General features: G+C 38.6%; 1 protein-coding gene across 1 annotated transcript in view; it reads right to left on the bottom strand.

Annotated features, from left to right (window-relative positions):
- DPYD (dihydropyrimidine dehydrogenase) overlaps nucleotides 1-21969 on the bottom strand; it is a 367955-nt gene that overhangs the window by 86462 nt on the left and 259524 nt on the right. Inside the window, exons 17-18 of the mRNA XM_055815469.1 lie at nucleotides 13199-13319; nucleotides 12207-12326 (exon numbers count right to left, since the gene is read on the bottom strand). Coding sequence (XP_055671444.1) covers nucleotides 12207-12326; nucleotides 13199-13319 — 241 coding nt within the window. The remainder of the gene's footprint in view (nucleotides 1-12206; nucleotides 12327-13198; nucleotides 13320-21969) is intronic.

The raw sequence follows: 21969 nt of genomic DNA, 5'->3' as shown, positions 1-21969 counted from the left end.
TCAGCAGGATAACTCTTAGCTGTACATGCTTAGCACATCTGCTCACAGCTGCCGGTGAGATCCCCGACAGTGAATGCATATCACCAACTGTATCTTAACAAGTCCTTGGCCTATTTGGGGACAGTCCAGAAGGGCTCTCAGACACAGAGGTGTCCTGGTAGTAACAGCAGCTCAGGAAAGCAACACAGGTACCGTAAGCAGAAGAGAGCACCACTACTACCTGCCTTCTCTGCCCAGCAAACCTTCCGCTCAGTGAGTCTTACTTATAAAGAACAGAGAGAAATAGCAAAGGACATTAGAGACAGCCCTGGAAGAAGCACAAATTTGGAAAAGAGATTGTAAGAGTGACAATTTTCCTTTATTTTTGAAACCCTTTTATGACCCCACACTATCTGACTTTAATAGTAAGCTGGGGGTGTTCTCAGAAATAGAGAGCCTAAAAGAAAAGAAAAATAGACATCGGAAACAAATTTGTGTGCCAGCCCCATGAAGGAGGGAATTTCTTCCTAAAATTCCCCTCAACAAGGTGGAGCAAGACTTGGGGTGACTTCCCTGCCTCTGGTAGTGTTTACCTCCTCTCTGGATACCTGTCAAGAACTGATATTTTAACATGTTTTTACGAACAACAAAGATGCAAGCAACCTTTCCATTATTTAAATAAACCAGATTGTACCATATAGCAGGCTTTCCCAAAATATTTCTTAGGGAAAGTAAATTGCCACCAGATCCTCCCTAAATGTCTGAATTCTTCAAATCCCACCTTCAATAACTTCTGAAGAAGCTGCTCAATTTGTAAGAAAAAGCAACCGATTCTTAAAAGCCTTGTCTGGCAATACTTTCTTCACAAATGCTCCTGATGCACTGAATTTATCAGGGCCTAGAATGAGATTTCTCTGAGTACTCCCTATTAAAATCTAAGCAGCTCTTGAGTAGGCATATCTCCAAAAATCGGTGAAAATACTGCCAAAGCCAGTGTATTCAATAGGCAGGCAGCTGACATGGCATTAACAGTATAAGCACAGCAATAACTGACAGGGAGTAAGATAAGCTCAGCCCAACCAAAATGTGGACTGGAGTAATCATACATTCTTTCGAAAACCAACAGGTCACCCAATAGGGCCATGAAACATATGTAAATGGCCAAACACAACCATAACACAGTTAAGCATGTCTTCATCGGCATGCCTGCTTGCAAAAAACCTCACCGCTTTCTCCTCATTTCGAGCTACCTGTAACAACGTTCTTCACAGCATCAGCATTACCTCGGCGCTGAGTCAGGTGTGGCAGCATACATTCTATGGACAGATCTCATGTCATTAAAAACACCCTCTCTATGTATCTGCCACAGCTGTGCAATGGATTTCTCATTCTGAAACAGTGGGACACCGCGCTCAACAGTTCTCACTCAGCTTTCACTTAACCCAAATAATGGTGGCTCAGTCCCTGCCCATGAGCTCCTTTTAGATTTAGACAGGACTTAGTAAAGACGATTATACAGTGAATGTTAATAGGGAAGACATTTGCAATTACCTGGCAAGGGAGAAACTACAAATTGATCACGAATTGGAAAATCAAATTACTACAGCAGGTTTCCTAAAAGATTTTGTAGGATACGTTTGTATCTCCTGTGTGTGAGGAGGTTATCTGTACAGCTCATTCTATACAATGGTGTGCTTGCATGAAAAGGCACATTAAAATGCAGATCCCTTAGCTGACTACTATATATTAGATGCATTCTTTTGAAAGGTAAAAAAAATGTTCTTATGGTTGTGAAATACTTTCATAAATGCTTCTGGCAATAACTCATCAGGGATGAGTGAAATACAAACCCAGGATCTACCCAGTTAAACAAATCTGCTCTATTTTGTGTTCTGTATTTTATGTGTGAAGATGGCAATAGGATTTATTCATCATTCAAGTAGGATACTAAAAAATACAGAATGTTAGCAGGATTTAGGTAAATAAAGATCTATTTACTATGGTGAGTTCATCGTAAATCATAGTTAACCAGTGATAGAACTTTCAAAAGCTACTCCTACATGGAAGCAGGACAGCAGCAATAACTGCCTAAGCATGTCCTTTTGGTGCTGCTGGATGTAAAGCGATGTCCTGGATTTAATGATGTTCCAAGGATATTTTTATTTTTTTTTAACCACTCATATCTGATTGTCAAAATATCCTGCAACTGGATTATGGTCAGCAAACACAGTTTCATGTAACTGCAAAACCTTCTCTTCAAGCCACTTTATGACCCATTTCTAAAACACATCAACCCAGTGTTTTGCAGGTAGGGAGAACAGTGGGAGTGCCAACATCCTCACAGGGATGCCTAAGCCATTGAAACTACTGAAGCTACGGAACCAGGTGGAGGAGCTAGCACACAATAGAGAAGCTGGGGTTTATTTTCAGCAGTGGTAGTATCCCCAGACTGATGGTAGAACCCAATAGTCAGTTGGCCTATGCTGCAAGCACAGCTGTCCCACAGAGAGGAGGAAGAACAGGAGGAGGCTCCATGGTAACAAATTTTAAAAATAACTCTTTTTTCTATTTATGTTAACTCATATTTTGATGTTAAATGTATTGCATTTCCCCCCCCCCATAAATGTAAAAATGTGTTTACTCTTCAAGTAAGACGAGAATATGTCTTCCACTGAATACAGATGGACTCTACAAACAGTATATGCCATTTGGTGACTACAGCAAATCAATACGCAAAGTAAGATACAGGAAAAAAAGAACATGCTTAAGACACACCAGGTCAGTACTGAGGGGTTTTAACCTCTACTGATACAATTATTAATCAGAATTGTTTGCAAACTCTGGCAGATTCTTGTGGGTTTTTTGGGAACTACAATTAGAACGTCTGCTCTGTAAGTGACAGGTCCAGTTTATAGTTTCCACAGAAGATGGCTGCCTCATTGATCACTCTCAAGTACCACCTGTATTACAAACCCTGCTGTTGCTTCGGGTATGGAATAACAATCCAGCAGAAAAGATAATTATGGGCCATGCACCATCAACAGCAGGGAGCTTGTAACATCAACATGCATTCACATGGATCTGGACCCTATTCCTTTATTAGGTCTTTCCTCTGCCTCATGTATTGAAGCTCCCTAAACTCTCATAATCTGTATTCAAGTTGAATCCATCACACATGTACACTGCAACAAAGCTTTGCAGACCTCCAGGCCAACGTGAACACTACCACCTGAAATTATCTTCTTTGTGCTCCAGCCCATGACCCATGATGCTTAACCACTTAGAATTACTGCTTCTGTACAAAATGTACTTCTGCATTGCCTGCAACACTGAGAGCAGAAAGCTAGGTCCCTCTAACTTGCACAATTGTTGGAGACTGGTTGGCAAGCCAGAGTGACACTTCTAACCAGTCACTGACCAGCCACTTGGATATCATAAGGCACACAGTTCTCACAGTTTATACAAACTTTTGCAGTCAGTAGTAGCCTTTCAATTGTATGAAAGGCTGAGGAGTTATACTGCATGCCATCACAGTCTCTAGTCCTTGTTCAAGTTGCACTTGGAAGTCAGAAGACATTTTGACTTCCTTTTTATTATCTGGGGAGAAAGGTGAGCAAGATCAGACTTAGAGCTGTTGAGACTTAATGGAAAACAAACCTAGCAGTAGACTTCACCAGGGCTTTTCTTAATTTTTATTATTTTAATTAGCATCTATTTGAAATTCTTGATAGTATTTTAATTCCTGTGTTAGAACCAACTGAAAAGTACTTAAATGCCAAGTATTCTTCAAATAAGTAATTCATAGGCTACTTTAAGCGGTTATATTTAAATGACCTCCAAAATGAATTGTAGTAAGTTTTTTTATGCTAGAAATACAGTTTTCAACAAGTTAATCTCCAAAAGACATGACACAAAAATATTCTGATATAATTTTTTTTTTTGAGCATTTGCTTAAAATTGGAAGAGGCAATCATAAGAGAAAGAGACACCTTCTCCCCTAGATCTGACAGAAATGAAGACAATCAACTTGTGCTGGCAAAGGCAACACCAATGCATTCATTCTTGCTGATATTACTAGAAGGAGAAATTTTCTGTTCCTGACTGACATCTCTTCATGAGGTCAGTTTGCATGTGGTACATTCACCTCTACCCATTACTGTTACCAAGTTCAAATACAAGCCACTGCTCCACCAGCCTGCTTTAAAATGCTTTGACATCTCTTTTACTTTCTCTATTCATTTTTAGTCTTTGTTAATCAGAAGTTGCTAACTGCAAGAGCACTCCTTACTTAATCACATTAATCCATACCATTATATAAATGGATTTCCCATTTCATCTACCTATCATTCATCAATACCAAGATTAAAACCACATATTCTTTCACCCATGCTCGGGCAAGCTAGGCCACAGTCATTCTCTATTATTTTTACCATATTATGTCTGAGTAGAATTTATGGTTTTATCTGAATCACTCTCTGACATTCACCTTTGGTAGCCATCAGTAAGACTCCATAGCTTAACAGTTATCTGTTTATTAAAAAACCCTTCTCATCTGGGAAATGAATTCTTTCAACTGGACATATTCCACATGAGCTTTGATGTGAACAGTAAATCCAGAGTGTTCAACAACAGTACTTTAATCTATTTACAGGCTATTAAACCAGGAGAATATAGTTGACTGCATTTCTAAACCCCTGTACAGACCAGCAACAGTTAACGATAATTTGATGGTTTTCTAGGAGTTTGGAACAAATACTTGGCTTTTAGTCTGAGAGCAATGCTGGACATTTCTGTCTGATGCTTGGGGGATTCAGCCAACTAACAGATACATTTGGTGAAGAATCTCATTCTAGTCATGCCCTCCTTTCCTAATTTCCCTTTTCACTGTTTTGTCGTCTTTGCCTGTTCCTCAGGGAACCGAGTGATTGATAGCCTAATCCAATGACTGTATTACAGCTGCCTCAACTTGGACTCTTTTCCTTATCATTAGCAGTTAGCCTATGGTTAAATTCACAGCTCACTGCTTGGTACAGCCCCTGAGATTTAAGGGTCTGGCCTTTAGAAAATATTTAACATAAAATTGAAATCTTGACATACTGAGAATTCAGTTCTCTGCAAGGCTTCTTTAATTAATCCAATGTACTGTACCATTGTTCTATATGAGGCTGTGACATGGTGAACTGTTACTGAAGCTCACAGAGATGTGTAATTCTAAATTAAACACTCACTTATGTGTACCTACACTGCATTTGTTTCCCAAGTACATATGCATGAATGTGCAAATTTAAATTCAATCCATAACAATAATAAAACACAAACCAATTACGCTTCGAGAGCAAAGACTTTTCATTCGTTTCAAGCATGGAATGAGCTTTTTTACAAAGTAAGAGAAAACACAGCTTTGTTCAAATGCTATGTGTAAAGACTCATGCTTCATTCTTTTTCCATGACTCATTTAATCTTTAGGTGAATGAAATCAATTATGATCATTTTTAATCACCTACAAATGGCACCTGTGCTAAAAGTGTAAAGTGTTTTCTTTGTGGGAAAGAAATTGGCTAAAAAAATATTAAAACTGGACAAAAATATGCTTAGTTCTCTGACCTTATCTGGAGAATAATACTTATTTTTAAATAGCTATGGGAAGGATGTAGACCTTGATCTATGCTGTAAACCTTTGCCCTACTTCCAGTCAGTCGATGAGCTGCAAGCTTCTATGAAAATGGCAGCTGAGTCCCAGATGAAAAATTATGCATCTCATAAACTGCTATTCTGCTGAAATGTCAAGCTATGGCAGGGCTGTACCTCAAACTCAGCACTTGGCATTTTCCTTCTGTCTGCTTTGTTGCCATGAAGCAAACATGAACAGTGAGGATTTGTGTAGGGCAGGTAGCAGGCGAGCTCCCTGTCAAAAATCTATTATTAGGGCTCTGATCTCTCCTGCACAGACCAGCGATGGCAGAACACTAAGAGAAATCAGACTGCTGCAAGGACACGATGGAAAACAGAGGACTCTTTGTGAATCCTGACATAATATATGCAAATAAGGGCTTTTAATGGCTGAGCTACATTTAACAGAAATAATAAAACAAAATTAAAATTGTGCTATGGCATATATTTGGTTTTTACTCCTACCCACACTGTTTTATAAATATACGTTAATGTAAATAGTCTTTAACTCTTGGTAAATATTTATACTAAACAGAAGTGCTTATGCATCTATACATTTTGTTTTGTTTCCAGTGATAGGCAGCTTTCCTTCAATTCTATTGACCAAAATCCACACTGTGCAGTCACTGAGAGAACTGTGATTAGGAAACTGAATGATCTTGGTTTTCCTTTTTTTCTCCCCACTTTTCTTTTAATGATGTGTCACAAAATTAAAATTAAAAGGCAGTCCTTATTATTATACGTTCAACTTTTCCTCTTTCAATATAATTCGTACATTTCAGATGAAAATATATATCCCTATTAATAATGTCAATTATTCACATAATGTACACATTTTAATTGAATAACACCTGCAAAGCATTCTTTTAAAGGTCACAATTGCTTTTGGACAGTGTTTTTTTGTAAAAACAGACATCTCCACTAACTTACTTCAAAAGTAACTAAAATTAACTGCCTCTGCTGGATTCCAACAATTATCCATTCCCATATTTAATGATTGAACCTGCTATCTAGGTATTTTCCTTCTGACATCGCTTGTGGTCAGTTATGAAATTATAACATAAAACTTTCTGAACACTCTTGCTCTGGAAAACATACAAGCATATGTACTTGAACATGCTGTACAATATATTCATGCAAGTAATGCCAAATTACTGCCGAACGTAATAACTGGACAAAGCAATAACAGCACATAGACATGAGGTGTTTGAACTACTGCTGTAAAATACTGCAGTATTTTTGCAAGAAAGCATTAAAAGAATACATAGTGAGTGCACTATAGAGAGACTTGCTTTTAACCTAAGTTTTTTGCCAAGTCCAATGTATGGTTCTATAAATTTATCCCCTAAGGATCTGGCTTCCAGACAAAAACAAAGAAACAGATGACAAAGAACAAAAACCCATGGAAATTCAAACAGAAGCTCTGGTCTACTTTGCCTGGAATAGATATCCTATTGTGCTGCAATGTGATGTGTTTTATAAAACACATCTGGAATATGGAAGCTTATGAAAAAAACTTCCTTTTTAAAAAAATTTAAAATACATTTAAAGGACACAAATCTTGGGGAAGCAGTAGCTGCAGACAGTGTATTAATACTTCTCTGGGAAACCTGGCATCTTATTCTATTATCTATAAAATCCATATTTTTAAAATAATTTGTACTTCTACAGACTAAAACATCTTCTTCAGAGCCAGAGGTCATTATGCTTTGTGAGGATGCAAAAACAGCATTAGCTGGTTTTTAAGAAAAAAATACTCAGCATTGCACATGTATAGGAAGAAGGCAGGGTAAATTCTCATGTATTCTATATTCTCAAACCTGAAATACTGCTGGATCAATTCTAAAAGCTTCTTAATGGAAATCAAACTATGTCTCTAATCCTGCAAACACCTGTGACAGTTACACAGTTTGGGAAGCTACATCTTAATTTTAGTTATTTTTGTTTTGTCATAAGGGCTTACTCAACCATATTTTGGAGGCTTCATTAGGACATTTCCACGTTTTGAGTTATGGGTAGCTCCTGAAACTTATAAAAAATGAAGACTGGGACCCTCTAAGCACAATGCCCTCTCATGTAACGAGGCCACAGAAATCTGCAGGGCTACCACAGCCTTGAGGCTCAGTTGAGGTTCCATGGTGCCAATTAGGAATGAATTTTCTTTAGAAAACAACAACTTGTCAAAATTAGATTTTTCCTGCAAATAATTTTTGGCACCAGGATAGAGGTAGAAGGTGAATTAAAAACAGAGAGATTTTACCACATGCCATAGTCGGAGGCTAAATTTGGAATCCAGGGGACCCAGCTGGGACCTAGGCTCACAACTGGGATTTAAACATGGCTCTCCTCAGTAAGGCTCGTGTGCCGGTCAGCAGGCTGTGCTAGTATGAGTGTAAGTCCTGTGAGAGCTGTTTCACTTTGTATTAATAATTCAATATTTGCAGGGAAGTAGAGAAGAGAGAATCTAATCCTACAGTCTAGTAGTCAAACATCCGCCTGGGATACTGGGATCCTTTCCCTGTCAGAACGACCCAACAAACAGGAGGTTAGGAAGGAGGGAACAGCAATGCCTCTTACAGCTTAGCAATTTTCAGCTGAGCAAATTAGATCAAAACAGGAAGGTCACTGCCCGAGCACCGGCTGGGAAGAAAACACTGACTGTGCCAACTCAAAGCTAAATGGGGGTTTTAAAGTAATCTCATTAAGTCTCTCCTTCTTTGAAAGATTAAAAAAAAAAAAAGTTTTAAAAAAACAGAGACATTAAGTCTGTTCTCAAAACATCTCAGGATCTGGCAATTATGTTAAGTTTTTATTATTATTATTTTTATGTACGTTAGACAAAGAATAGGAAACTACCTGTCATTTACTAATTTAAAAGGAATTGAAAATTAATTCCCTTTTCAATGTCTCTATTTTCTGGAAAAATGAGGACAATCCTCCTGTATACACCTGCTTCCACACGAGGCAGATGAAGAGGGGAGAGGAGGTCAAGGGGAAGCTGTGTATGGAAAATGTTTCTTTAGTACGTGGCCATGTAGGAGCACATTTTTGATCAGTGGAGGTCAGGGAAGACTGTAAGTCAAAATGTCAGGCTGCTGCCAGGCCAGGGCATTAACATACTTTCATTATTTGTGCTCTGACGGAAACCTCCATCAAACTCCGAGGAGTGAGTTTACACTCACCTGGAGGAGGCAACCTGCATTGTATTAAGAAACGTGTGGACACAGCGAATGTATAAAACACTGAAAATCAGCTGTCCTTTAAGAGCGACTTCCTTGCCATGCGATGCAGGCCACAGAGCTGCCGGCCCCTTGCACCCGCAGCCCCCAGCTGCCCGGGCCGCCATGCAGCCCTCCTCCCCTCAGGCCCTGCCACTGCGCCCCAGCCAGGCCTCAGCTTCCAGCAAAGCAGAGACAGGGCTGGCCTGCAGCTTTGCTTCGGGGTGTAAGGGCTGACCTTCGCCTCCTGCAGCGGCTGACCTCCAGCATCCCGCTGCCCTGCTCCTCTCAGGCCTGGCTGTCCCTCAGCTCTCAGGGGAGCGGATGAGGTGCAGGGTGCAGAGGACAGGGCACATTTCTCTACGTGACATCAAGGCAGAAGAAATGTGTGCCTGCTGCTGCCGGTGGGCACAGCAGCTTCGACTTTTCACTCTCTGAAGGAAAAGCACCCTTTCAGACAGAGCGACATGCTAGCAGGCAATGCTGCTGGAAGCAGGGAGAGTTTCCTGTGATTTATGTGTAAAAAGAACAGGAAAATATATAAGCCAGCCCAGACTGATCTAAAATCTAGCTTAATCCAGCACTCCAGAAATACTCCATTGCAAGTAATTCCTCACCAGCTGGGTGACGCTGAGGGTGACCAGCTTTGAGCCCAGCTACGCTTCAGACCTCCCCAGCAGACCTGGTGGAGGGGACCCTGTGCTGAGACCCCCCCCAGGGCCTGGGGCCAGCTCCCCCACACCCAGGGTCATGCAGCACCGTGAGCACCGCACCGCGCGGGACCGGGACCCCTGCTGCACCTGCTGGACCCCCGTGCCCAACGAGCGTCACTTCTAGTCTAGAGAAGAACTAAAATCTGTGCCACTGGAAATAATCCAGAAAGCAAGATACAGCTTGGCAATGCACTGTTATCTGCTCTAGGCTTGTGCACTTGTGAACATCATAAACCAGCTGTGCTTTGGTAAAATACAGGGAAAACGGACCAGACTTACTGCTTCTGTAATAGTGCTCTCACTTGAAAAATGAATTCTCTCTTTAGAGGGATGATTTGAAAAAACAACAAAAATTGACTCTACCAGATAATAAAATAGAACAAGAAGTTTAAGCACATCAAAACAGAAAACTAATACTTTACACTATGAAGCAACTTTCTTGCCAGGACTACAGAGCACTGCCCAAGAAGCCTGCCGGCATGTAAGTGGTGTTACTGCCATTTCACAGACAGAAGAAATAAAAGCATGGAAAGGTCAAGTGTCTGGCTGCAAGCCACGTGTCTCAGCCCTGGCACAGCCGGGAACCGACCTCAGAAGTATGGCCACCCTGCCCCTTGCTCTGACAAGACAACACGTTCTCCCATTTTTTTTTTCTTCTTGTAAGCATGCTAGCTCTCTTGATTTAAAATTGCTTTCCAGCTTTTGTAAATTTGTATATCACTATACCCTGATCGCTGAGCAGAAAGTATTGCAATATGTTGCAGAGCCTATTTTTATTGGCTCTGTGGCTTTCTTTTGTGCAGTGAGTTGTGGGATTGGGACCTAGTGCTGCCAATTATCACCAAGAAACCTTTATATATATTTGTCTGTAACACTATGCTGTTTCAAGACATAATAAATTGAACACACTTCCAGTGGTTTTCATATTTTTTAAATAACTAGATTTACGTCATAGACAATGGTGCATCCTAAAATGAAATTTTCTACCTCATGTAGATACATGTAAAACTTCAGGGAAAAAATTACATTTTTATACTTACACATATGCAGACATATATATATATATAAAATAAAATAAAATAAAGAACTTTTCCTCAGCTCCCACTTATAACAGAATTATAAACCAGAGAAATGCTGGTACGTTTGCCCTCATAGCTGAGCATACAGGTGCCACTGCAATTTACGCTACATACATGTTTCAAATTTGTGACTTAAGAGACACACTTTTCATAATGCAGTCATTTTATAGATTTTATTAGACAGACTTATGGTAGGAAGGAATATTCAGAAATTGCAACTTAAATGAGAAAATGTGAATGGTGTTACTTATATAAAATACTACTGCAATAGTTCTTTTATTAATTTTTAATGCACAGCACCCAGTGTGACCTCCTTTATTCTTTTCCTGTCAACATGGCAGGCTAGAGAAATTGAAATGAGCTGTAGCTGTTCTCTTCTTGTTCCCCTCTTCTTCCCATTTTGCATAATATAGAAATATAACATCTTATTGGACTGTCACTGTGAAATAATCATTATGCAACAGGCATAAGGATTTTTTCTGATTGTTATAATTTCCTTACTTTTCAGTGTTCTCTAAAAAATTCCAAATTCCATGTAGTTATCTAAGGCAGTAAGTCAATTTTCCACCAAATACATTCGTCTCAACTAAAGTTTGTTTAGAAGTTATCTTGTGCTACATTTCTTATGGTTCTCTAAGGGTAACACCAGTCGCATAAAATAAAGCATTTTTTGCCTGTCTGGTCTCCTCTCATTATGTTTTTGGGGTGAGGTAGGAGGTGGGTCTGATAAAATACTGTTTGACTCAATCAGGAGGATGCTATTACTTCTGTTATGTATATTTACTGCTACTTCTATCACCAAGGAGACTAACCTCCATACCAGTAAAGTCAAGAAGCTCTCAGTATTGTCTTTGCAGGGTCAAGTTCATGTTGTCACAGCAACAGAGTGCACAGGGTCAATAGATTAATATATTAGTGTGCACAGGCACTGAACTGGAGTATAAAAGTTTTGCTGCTGGTTTTAAAATTAACCTGTGAAGCAGGACTTGGAAATATGGCCTACACAAGATATTCTTATATATCTCAAGGAATAGGCTACAAAAATACGCATATATTTGCCTAATACAGTCTATCATTTTGACTACAGTGGGAAGAGGAGGAAATAACCTCCTTGGAAGAGGTGTGCTAAGGGGGAAGGAGGAAGGAAGGCTGGAGTTCAGGCTATGAAACATACACTGCATTTGGATTGTTGATATTTCCCCCTGCGATGCCCTTTCATTAGCCTCTGTCTAACGCGGGGCCTGACAATTGTGACAGAATGAAAAATTTGAGGAAAAGCGAGGGTCACGAGAGATGAGATTTCCTTCCCTCTCCAGTGACCCCATCACAGTATTCTGATGCGGCGCTTTACTATTAAGGAAAGGGCAACCCAAGAGCCTTCACACTTAATCTGTTCCATCTGTCATGACTATTAGAAACATTGACCAGCAGTGAGCTTTAAGGACTCAGTGCGACTGCAGACATGATATTCTAGCCCACTACAAGGACCTCCTGATGTTTTGAAAGCCTCCAAGGAAGCACCATGCATCAAAAAGGGCAACACCTACCTGACATGCCACCATATGTGGTCCTCAGTCCTCTACCAACTGCTGGCCAAGGTGTGCTGTCTGCTTTCAGTCCCATCAGTCCTGACACAGTGTTGGTGGCTGTAACACCATCTGCACCACCTGTGAAATAAAAGGTCAGTCACTTTTTGTTAAATCATGTGTATAAGAACAGGAGAGGAAAAATACAACAATAAAAAAATATCTGTGAAACTGTGAAATAACTAGAAATGCAAATAAACAGCTGAAAACAGGAAGCAACAAACTGTAAAGATATGCACAGAAGGGTCCTTGAGACCAATCCTGGGCTGACAAATTTAACACTAGCTTCAAGGCAGGCTGCATCACTTGAAAGAGCTGCAAGGGCTATAAGACAGCACATGGGAAACATTGGGGCTGACAGGCAGATCTCTGCCCTTCAGCTGTGTGGGACAGAACCTGCTACAGTGGTCGTTCAACACCTGGAGGTACCCCAGCATTGGGTCAGCTTCTCCAAGCTTGTGAGGAGCAAGATGAAATGAAGCAACAGAGAAATTATGACGACGATTCTAAGTGATGGATGCATACACCTACTTGCAAACTTAATTTCCTGCCATGTTGTATTTTAAGTTCTACAGAAATAAATAAATACACACACACACCCTCAAATGGTGTATTTCCATTTTCTCAGGACACACACATAATTTTAACTACTAAACATAGGAATAGGGGAATTTACAGTGCATAACAAACGCATAAATATGATAAAAATAGGAGTGTGCATAGAAACACACAAACATGATTTACTGTTAACAGTCTCATATACTTCTCTTCATATATCACTATAGTCTAGAAGAACGGACAAAAATTGATCACCGTGTTTATTCTAAATACATCAAATGAACTATTTTCATATTAGTTTCTGTTGATATTTTTTATTATTCCAGCAACTCCCCTACGTTACCCCACTCTGTAAATTAGTAAATCTGCACAGCTTGTGCACTGGAGTCGGTTACCTTCCTGCGCAGCCATTGCAATATTCACAATATCAGTGACATTTGGGGTCAGCTTGGCAAAGAAAGGAATCTGAACAGCTTGTCTAACCCAGCGACAGATGTTCCGTACCAGTTCTGGATCCTGTTCAAATAGGTCAGATAAATATAAAACATAATTAAAAGTAATACGAACAAAAGGTATATCAAGGAAATAGAAAACTTTGCTATAAGTGGCTATATTGCGATTTTGTGATATTACACATCAGGACTGGACAACAACTCATTAGCTAATTTATTTCAGACACACCAATCCATTACAGAAAGGTCAGTTCATGGAAAAAGAAAAATTTGCACTTTTTTTTTTTCCCCCAAAAGACAAAGATATCACAAAACGTTCCCTTCACAGAGAGAGAAAAACATAATTTTGGATGACAGAGACTTTCTTTACCCATTTATTTTAAAAATGACTTTTTGGGTTTAATGACTCTGTGTAAGGTATATTGAAAATGACCACTATCCTATAAAATAACACAAACCTGAAGCATTGGCTTGATCAGAACAACAAGGATGAGTTGAGGTTGCAGGGCTATCAGAATGCAATTCAGCGTTTCTGAACTCTCTTCTGACTTCAAAGAGTAACTTGGGATGGCCATGGTGTAAATGAAAGATCAAAATCTTCCCTGTTAAAGCCAGAAATCGAAATCTTCAAGCCTTGGCTTCTACCGGTTTCCAGGCATTTGCTTCCCTTATGGAATACGTCTCATGTAGACAGTAATCAACTATCATTTCTATTGAAAACAGCTCAGTGGAACTAACATTCTGCATCTGGCACACGCAGTGGTCATTGTTCAATATAATGCTCAGAGTATGGGTTACTGTTTTGTTCTGTTGGCTATTGATAATGTTCTTCAACAAATACCTTAAAATTTGCAATACTGGTGCACGTAAAACATTGTCCTGGTTTCAGCTAGGACAGAGTTAATTTTCTTCTTAGTAGCTGGTGCAGGCTGTGTTTGGATTTACTATAAGGTGTTGATAACACACTGATGGCCTCAGTTGCTGCTGGGTGATGTTTACACCAAGTCAAGGACTTCTCAGTTTCTCAGGCCCTGCCAGCGAGAGGGCTGGAGGGGCACGGGAAGCTGGGAGGGGACACAGCCAGGACAGCTGACCCGAACTAGCCAAAGGGACATTCCATACCACAGAACATCACGCTGGGTATATACAGCTGGGGGAGCTGGCCAGGGCCTGCCCGACGGCCGCTGGGGTCTGGCTGGGCACCGGTCAGCAGGCGGTGAGCAGTTGTGTTGTGCATCACTTATATTTTGTATTTTACTCCTCTCTACTTCTCTCTCCTTCACATTACAATTGTTGTTATTATTATTGTAATAATATTACATTTTAATTATTAAATTGTTCTTATCTCAAGCCACAATTTTAGCTTTTTCCTGATTCCCCTCTCCATCCCTCTGGGGTGGGGGGAGTGAGCAAGTGGCTGCATGGGGCTCAGTTGCCGGCTGGGGTTAAACCATGTCAAAACAGTGCGTGATCTGGTTAAAAATTGAACGGCGCTTTTAGAAGATTTAGTGCAAGTATAACCTGTGGGTAGGCTAATTGGTACTGCAGCAATTATTTACATTTACTAAATCTTTATCACTCTCTCAGATAATTAAGTCTGTCATATACGAATAATTTTCTCCCATTTGGATATTGTAAAAACTCAGAAAGCTGCATTGCTGTGTACTAACTGAAAATAGGATGAAGGTTAGTTTAAGCAACAACTAAATGAAGCTTAGTTTAAAACAATCCTATGGACACGGAGGTTGTCAGTCTAGTGAACACACAGGAAATATCTCCTTGGTTTTTCCTTTTTACACCAATGGTTAAATACAAACAAAAAAATGCCACAGGCTGTGTTCCTAGAAAGTACACAGTGCTTGACATGAATAGTAAAACCCTGAGACTTCGCTGTGCCATTCCAATAAAAATGGTGATCTCCCCGCCCATGCAGCTGCCATGAAATATGTATGAACGCTGCACTGGCAGTATGAAAGTAGTTGCATCTTTGACTTTCATTTCTGTTTTGAATTTCCTTGAGGCCCAACACAGAAATGAGAGACCTTCTAGAAGACATGAATTGTATATCCTTTATGTTAATTCTTCTCCTTAGAAATCCTTGTAATAATGTTCAGGATGTTGGCACCACATAACTCATTATACTGACTTTGTCATGCTTACAGTGCTGCCATAAAATTCGTACTCCAACACACACTAAGGCTTTAAAAATATACAATTATATTAATCCACATAGAATAACTTATTGGGAGATCTCTTTTATTCATACAGCCCCAATTGCTATCCTACCTAAGACAATTTAACTAGTTTGTCTTTCTTAATAAACAATAATTTTACCTTTTTTTTCCCCCAAAGTAAGTAAAGACCTTCATTTTCCATCAGTTCTGCTTTTCCCATAACAAGATTAATTCAATGAATGCAATGGATGGGTCTTCAATTTCCCAAGCTAGTAAACAGTTTAAATATCTGATTGTACAGCACATGTTTAGACAAAGCCCTTTTGAAAAGCTCACTTGTATCAATCTTGGAAAGCTGCCCATTTTCAGTACCCATAAAACCACAGGTAACTTAATAGGAAAATAAATTGAAAACTCAACTGAAGGAGGTGAAATCTTTGACTTCACTTAATATTAAAAGGAGAAAAACAGAAATGTTTAGTGAGGAAACATGTAAAAAATGAAAAAAGTTAGCACGGTGTTTTGCTGCATAGTGAGACAGTCACTGACAGGATCCAGGAAAGTGTTGAATTTTACACAAAAAATTAGAATTTCCATTCAATTTGACATTTTTGGATTGAAACAATTATTTCTAAAGCTGATTTTTTTCCTGTAATCTTTTAACTAATCCATTTGGTCATTAAATAAGTATCATAATGCCGCATACCTTAAAAAAAAATTGCTGTTTACCCTTATGCCACCCCCAAAACACACATGACAGAGCTTGATGCTTCCCTTTTTAGTGTGTCCTACAGTGTTGCTGTACTGGAGCATCCAGCTGATCCACCTCCCTCCTCCTCCCTCTGCTCTGCCTCCTCCTGGTGCAGCAGCCAACACCAGGGAGCCAGTTGAGCCTGTCCTCTCTCTCCTCGCTGTAGCCACATCACAAGTGTCCAGTGGCCACAGCCACCAATTGCCTGAGATTTCCTGCTGCCAGAGGGATTTCCACGCCATGAAGTTACTGCATGAGAATACCAGAGCTTTCATGCTCTACAGACAACTAACATATTCTCAAAGAGGGATAATAACCCCACCTGTTTTTATCTGTCATATCACATTTTCTTCTTTAGATTGTTAAGTTATTCATTCATTTATAAAATACATGATTTCCTAATATATCTGCACAGAGAACATAGAAAAATGCATCATGAGACATCAGGTGGTTGAAAACAGAAGATATTAATGTCACTGGACAGCTAATTTTCATATGAAATGCATGAACTACAGTTATAGAATCCAGGGTAAGTTTACTGGATGGTGTACTGTCTCTCCATAGAAGTTTACCTTTGCACTGAGAACAATTTGCAGAGGTCACACAAGATCACTACTTTCAAGAAAGATTTGAGTGATTAGAAATCGAGAACTCACTCCTGAGTGTAATCACTGACTAAAGAAATTATGCCAATTTGAAATGCAGTTCAAAACTCAAGATTTCTGAGACTATTAATTTATTATACTCAGCAAAGTTTTAAACTCGAGTGCAAATTTAACTAGGTGAGCAGCCTCATAGCAAAAACTGGCTTTAAAGAGGCTATGGACAGGCTTCATTTTGCCTAATTCATTTTGCTGATTCAGGGTCTCCCATCTACTTGGATTTCTGAAAGACTGACCCCAATTTATAAATTGCATTTACTAATTCTTAGCAGAGATCAGATTTATAAAACATTCAAAAATGAGCATATAACTTGTAAAAGAATGACTCTTGAGGCCCATAAATCACATTACAAAAAATACCTGTCACTGCTAATACAACATAAATATATTTTTTTAACCAAATCCAACTTCATGAAAGTGCCTGCAGCTTTTATCATTGATAACGTGGTTTGATAGAATATTTTCTAAATGGCTTGATACGTAAAATGTTATTAGCTGTAAAAACAGCTGGGCATTTACATTTGCAAAACCAACAACATGAACTAACTAAAATATTATTCTGCTTAATGCAGTACAGGATTTTAACGCCTTTGGATCAAAGTCTATCATGCTGCTATAAATTATCTTCTTCTATCACACATAACTAGGTTTGTTGGTTCTCTCATTAATGATGATACAGTGTGATTGTTACAGAATGTGTAGCATAATTTTGCTCTGTGTGTCAATCCAGAAGAATGAACAAATGCTTCAATGGACTGTAACATCCATTGGTAGCACACTTCATTTATCTGCTGTATTTTATTTTTTTTTAAACAAACACCATCTAAATAAAAGCATGGTGAAATTATCATCAACTAAACCATAATATTGATTCATGCACTATACCTACAGGAATCTGTTGGTAATTTAATACCATATAAAGCCTCTTTTGGTATGAGATGTACATCAGCGTGTCTTCTGTCTTCCTGTTCTTAATCTAATATTGCTTGTTTATTCCAAAGGCACAGGAGATTTGAACGTTACAGGGGCTGTCTTTTTACTTCCCTAAGCAGCAGTACAGAACCATTTTTCCTGAATATTCATCATAGCCTTGGGCTAGATGGAGCTTTTAATCCTAACTACTCATTGCCAATGGGTAGATATACTAGAGGAAAAACAACTATTCACCTTTTTTTCTAAATGATCACATGATAAGCTTAACTACAACCATAACTATAAGAATAAGTCCTCAGAAATTAAAGCAGCAAGTTGTCTACTGATTGCATTTGGCATTGGTAATGAGATGAATCCCACGTCCTATCACCCCCAAGGCAGATAGATCCTGCATATTTAAAAAGGAGTGTGAAAATACTATGCATAGAGTAGGTCACCTCTCCTTGTGTTTCATGGAAAGAAAAAAACCATGAAGAGATTACCACAGAAATGTCTGGCTGTAGTTTTTCTGAAATTTCAGAAATTTTTACTAGGACCTATTTTCAGTGTTCTTGCAGGGTCCTCATTTGTACACTATCCTGTTACTGCACGATCTTTATACTGTATCCAGAACACCTCTCTGCATAGGGAAGTGCTATTGTACCTGTTTAATAAATGGAGAGAGGAGAGCCAAGACAGACTGCAGTGTACCTCCTAACTCACCTTGCTTTGGTGCCTAGTTTTTAGTAAGTCCTCTGCGTAAGGATCTGGAAAGGTGTATCTGGCAGAAAACTGCACTCGATTATACAGAATGCCTTAAACCATGAGATACTTGTCACACTAACAAAATAAATATTTTTAATACTTTAATTTAATCTGTTTTTCAGAGTATTTGAATAATGCAAAATATAGAAAGGGTAACAAACATGCTTTCCTGAACTATGCAAACAGTCTTTGGGAAACACATATGTGTGAGTGTATGTACATATGCAGGTGTGTATATATAAAGAATACAAATGTCTGTCTGAAAGATGTTATAAAAATAAACCTGTTACAAAAATTTTCCCCAAGAACTCCAGAAGGAAGGTTACCACTCAGTGGAGCACATTAGCTGATCTCATCTAATTAGTGTTACAGAAAATGGACCATACCATGCAATCTTCAGTCCATCCCTAATTACTATAATGGTGGCAGTTTTGCCTCACTAAGAACAGGGTAAGGACCTTTGCAGTTGTGGAAAGCATAAAAACATAACTCTTCTCAGACAGAACCTGATTTTACACATGTATGAAGGCTTGCTTACATAGGGCTACTGGAGTTATCATTACAGGTCATGCTGATGATTTGTGCAAGTCTATTATCCTGACTGTGATGATGGGAAGTTCTAGAATGTCGCAAGATCTGTTAGGACCTTGCATGTAAAGTCCTTAAATCGCATCTATCACTGACTAAAATGACTTAAACAAAAAAGTTGCAGAAATAAAATATTTTATTCTATTTAATGCAAGTGTAAAGTCTGTCTTTCTCATAAAGCTCAAGCTTTTGATGGCCACAAAACTATTCTTATATCTACCTCTTGCCAATGAGTTCCATGGCTAAACCATACACTATGTCAACATGTTTGCAATTTTAAATCCTGATATGAAGCTACAGAAGACTTATTTTGTCTTTGTATTAACACACATGACATTGTCATAGGATTTCTTACATATGGTTAGTAGGCAAGTGGCACCAAGAGTCCCTCATCAATGCATTCTTCTAGTGACAGATTTTCTTTCTGCACGGGCTCTTCAGAAAAAAAATCTTGCAGCTCCCTTACATCTATTACCACTGGAGAATTTTATTTTACATGAAAAAATGTTCCACGTTAACTTTCTCATTCTGCACAGTAGATGTTTTCCAAAATAGCATGGATAGCTATGGGAAAAGGAGGGGGTGCTTTTATGTTCAGAAATTACGTAGCCTAAGAAAAATTTTATAACTGAGAATTTGCAAGATTAGACTTTTCCATTTAATTAATGTACTATTCTCACTTTACTGTATCAATCAGTAATAGTTTGCAAGGGAAGAGGTAAACCTATCCTCAGTCAAATTGCTGTCTAAGAGCCCACAAGGACTCAAATGCACTCTCATCTGAAAAACAAGAAAGGAGAAAAGAAACTTTCATTGCCTGCAGATAACCTCCATGCAACAGGCAGACTTTCTTCTGGGCCATGCTACCCTTTCCTCATCAACATTACAGCAGCACCACCTGCCACGACCTGCAGTGTGGGCAGGCATGGGCAAGATACATTTGAAGCAGCTTCAGAAAGTGAGTAATGATCATTTCTATAGATTCCTAAGCTATTCAATCCACTCCGCCAGCTCAGCATGTAGGTCTGGATCTGCATCTTTTACAGAGATCCCACAGATGTTCTGAGGAACTGTGAGCCTGCTAAGCTGTTAGTTGTCTGTCATGTATTTCTGCTCCAGATCAAACATGGATCCAGAAATACACTAGGAAACCAGAATTTACAAAAAAATAATCAAAATTTCTGTTGCGTGTGAAGAGCTACTCTTTTGCTAGTCCTTCAAAAGTGAAAAAAAAGTAGAAGTATGGGAATTTCAGCTTTAAACATTGGAAATCAGTATCTTCAGCATTTGACTTTTTTTTTTTTAATTACTATTGCACTTTTCCACAGCCATCTTTTCTCCCTCCTCCTATGAGATGTCCAACACTGCCTTCATAAAAACTGTCTATCTCTAAACCTACCCAAATTTTCCACAGTACCTAAATATAGAATTGCAGTCAATCACTATAGCAAAAGAGACACTATTTCTGAATCTATGGATAATTTTACTGTCTTCTCACATCCTGGAAAGGGGCAGTTTAAGTTGTTAATTTGTCCCATTTCAAAATTAATTAAAGCTAACAATTTTTTTAAAGCCTGTCAAATTAAGGGAAGGATTTCCCAAGATAGGAGACAAATAAATCTCTCCTCCTCATCTGGAGTAGAAAATGCTTCCTCATTTCTCAGGAAATCTGACAGCTTTTGGTCAACATCTATTGACCACAGCTGTCAAAAAGAAAGAAACGAGGCAGTTTAACCTAAGGCAGGAATAACAGTTTTCACAGTTGTATGTGAAGCTATCTATACATATTAGGAAAAATTTTAAAAAATGCCTAAATTACTTCAGAGGCTTTGGGTCAGCCTGGTCAACCCCACAAAAATGTAGCTGCTAGATGAGAGCTTATATCCTTCTGGCTAGAATCTATGATATGATGTGATGTGAAACCAATGCCACAAAATAAACTTTTAGAGATAATGACAGTATGTGCATTCAGGACTCTTTTTCAGTCAATACTGTATAGCCTTTTGGAGTGAGATCCAAAGCATACTGAAGGTAGTGGAAGTCTTTTCCAGTTGTTTAGAAAAAAAGAAAAGAAAAAAAAAGGCTTCAAAATCTCATTAGACATCTGCAATAAAATAGTACAGGAAAATTCTATTCAGGATAAAAATTCAAAAACTTCCATAAATGGATAATTTCATATCTTGTTCTGGGAGGATCAAAATGTTTCGATCCTGTTTAGGCCTTCAGCTTTTGTTAATTAACTTGCATTTTGAAACAAGAGGTCTTTTCAATATGAAGAGAGCTTCTAGGGGCTTTTTTGGGAAGAATTTCTAAAAGATTAGAGATTCATATGAGAAGAATTAAGCAAGGTCCACATAGCTACCATTTAGCTACACTACCATAGCAACAATATGTACTGTGACTGTTGCTCACTGGTTTAATTCAGGGATATACTTATTTTCCACTTTCTTACATACTCTAAAATGCTCTTTTCTTTAAAAAAAAATCTTTCAAAAGAAGTCTACCAGGTAAATTAAGACATTTATGTTATTTCTACATAGTACAGTATTCTCTTTATAATTTGAATAAAACCTGTAACTTTAAACTAAAGAGATATCTTATGGCTTTTATAACTAAGCATGTACTACCAGTGGAACAAGCACATTTTAGCTTACAAAATACTGCAGATCAAGATGTAGAAGTATAGCTTGGAAAATTCCCATTAGCTTTTACAGACTACATTCCATCTGTTTGTTAGTCTTTCCACTCAGGCAAAAACATTACTACTTGAAGACGATGTAAAGGCTATACTTACACTTTTTATTTTGGTCTCTTTTTTGTATTTATAGGGAGTAATAACACCCAACTTCTAGATATTTTTGA

This window comes from Falco peregrinus, chromosome 10 (genome assembly GCF_023634155.1).
Source record: "Falco peregrinus isolate bFalPer1 chromosome 10, bFalPer1.pri, whole genome shotgun sequence".
Taxonomy (NCBI): domain Eukaryota; kingdom Metazoa; phylum Chordata; class Aves; order Falconiformes; family Falconidae; genus Falco; species Falco peregrinus.
This window is presented reverse-complemented; position numbering and strand designations above follow the sequence as displayed.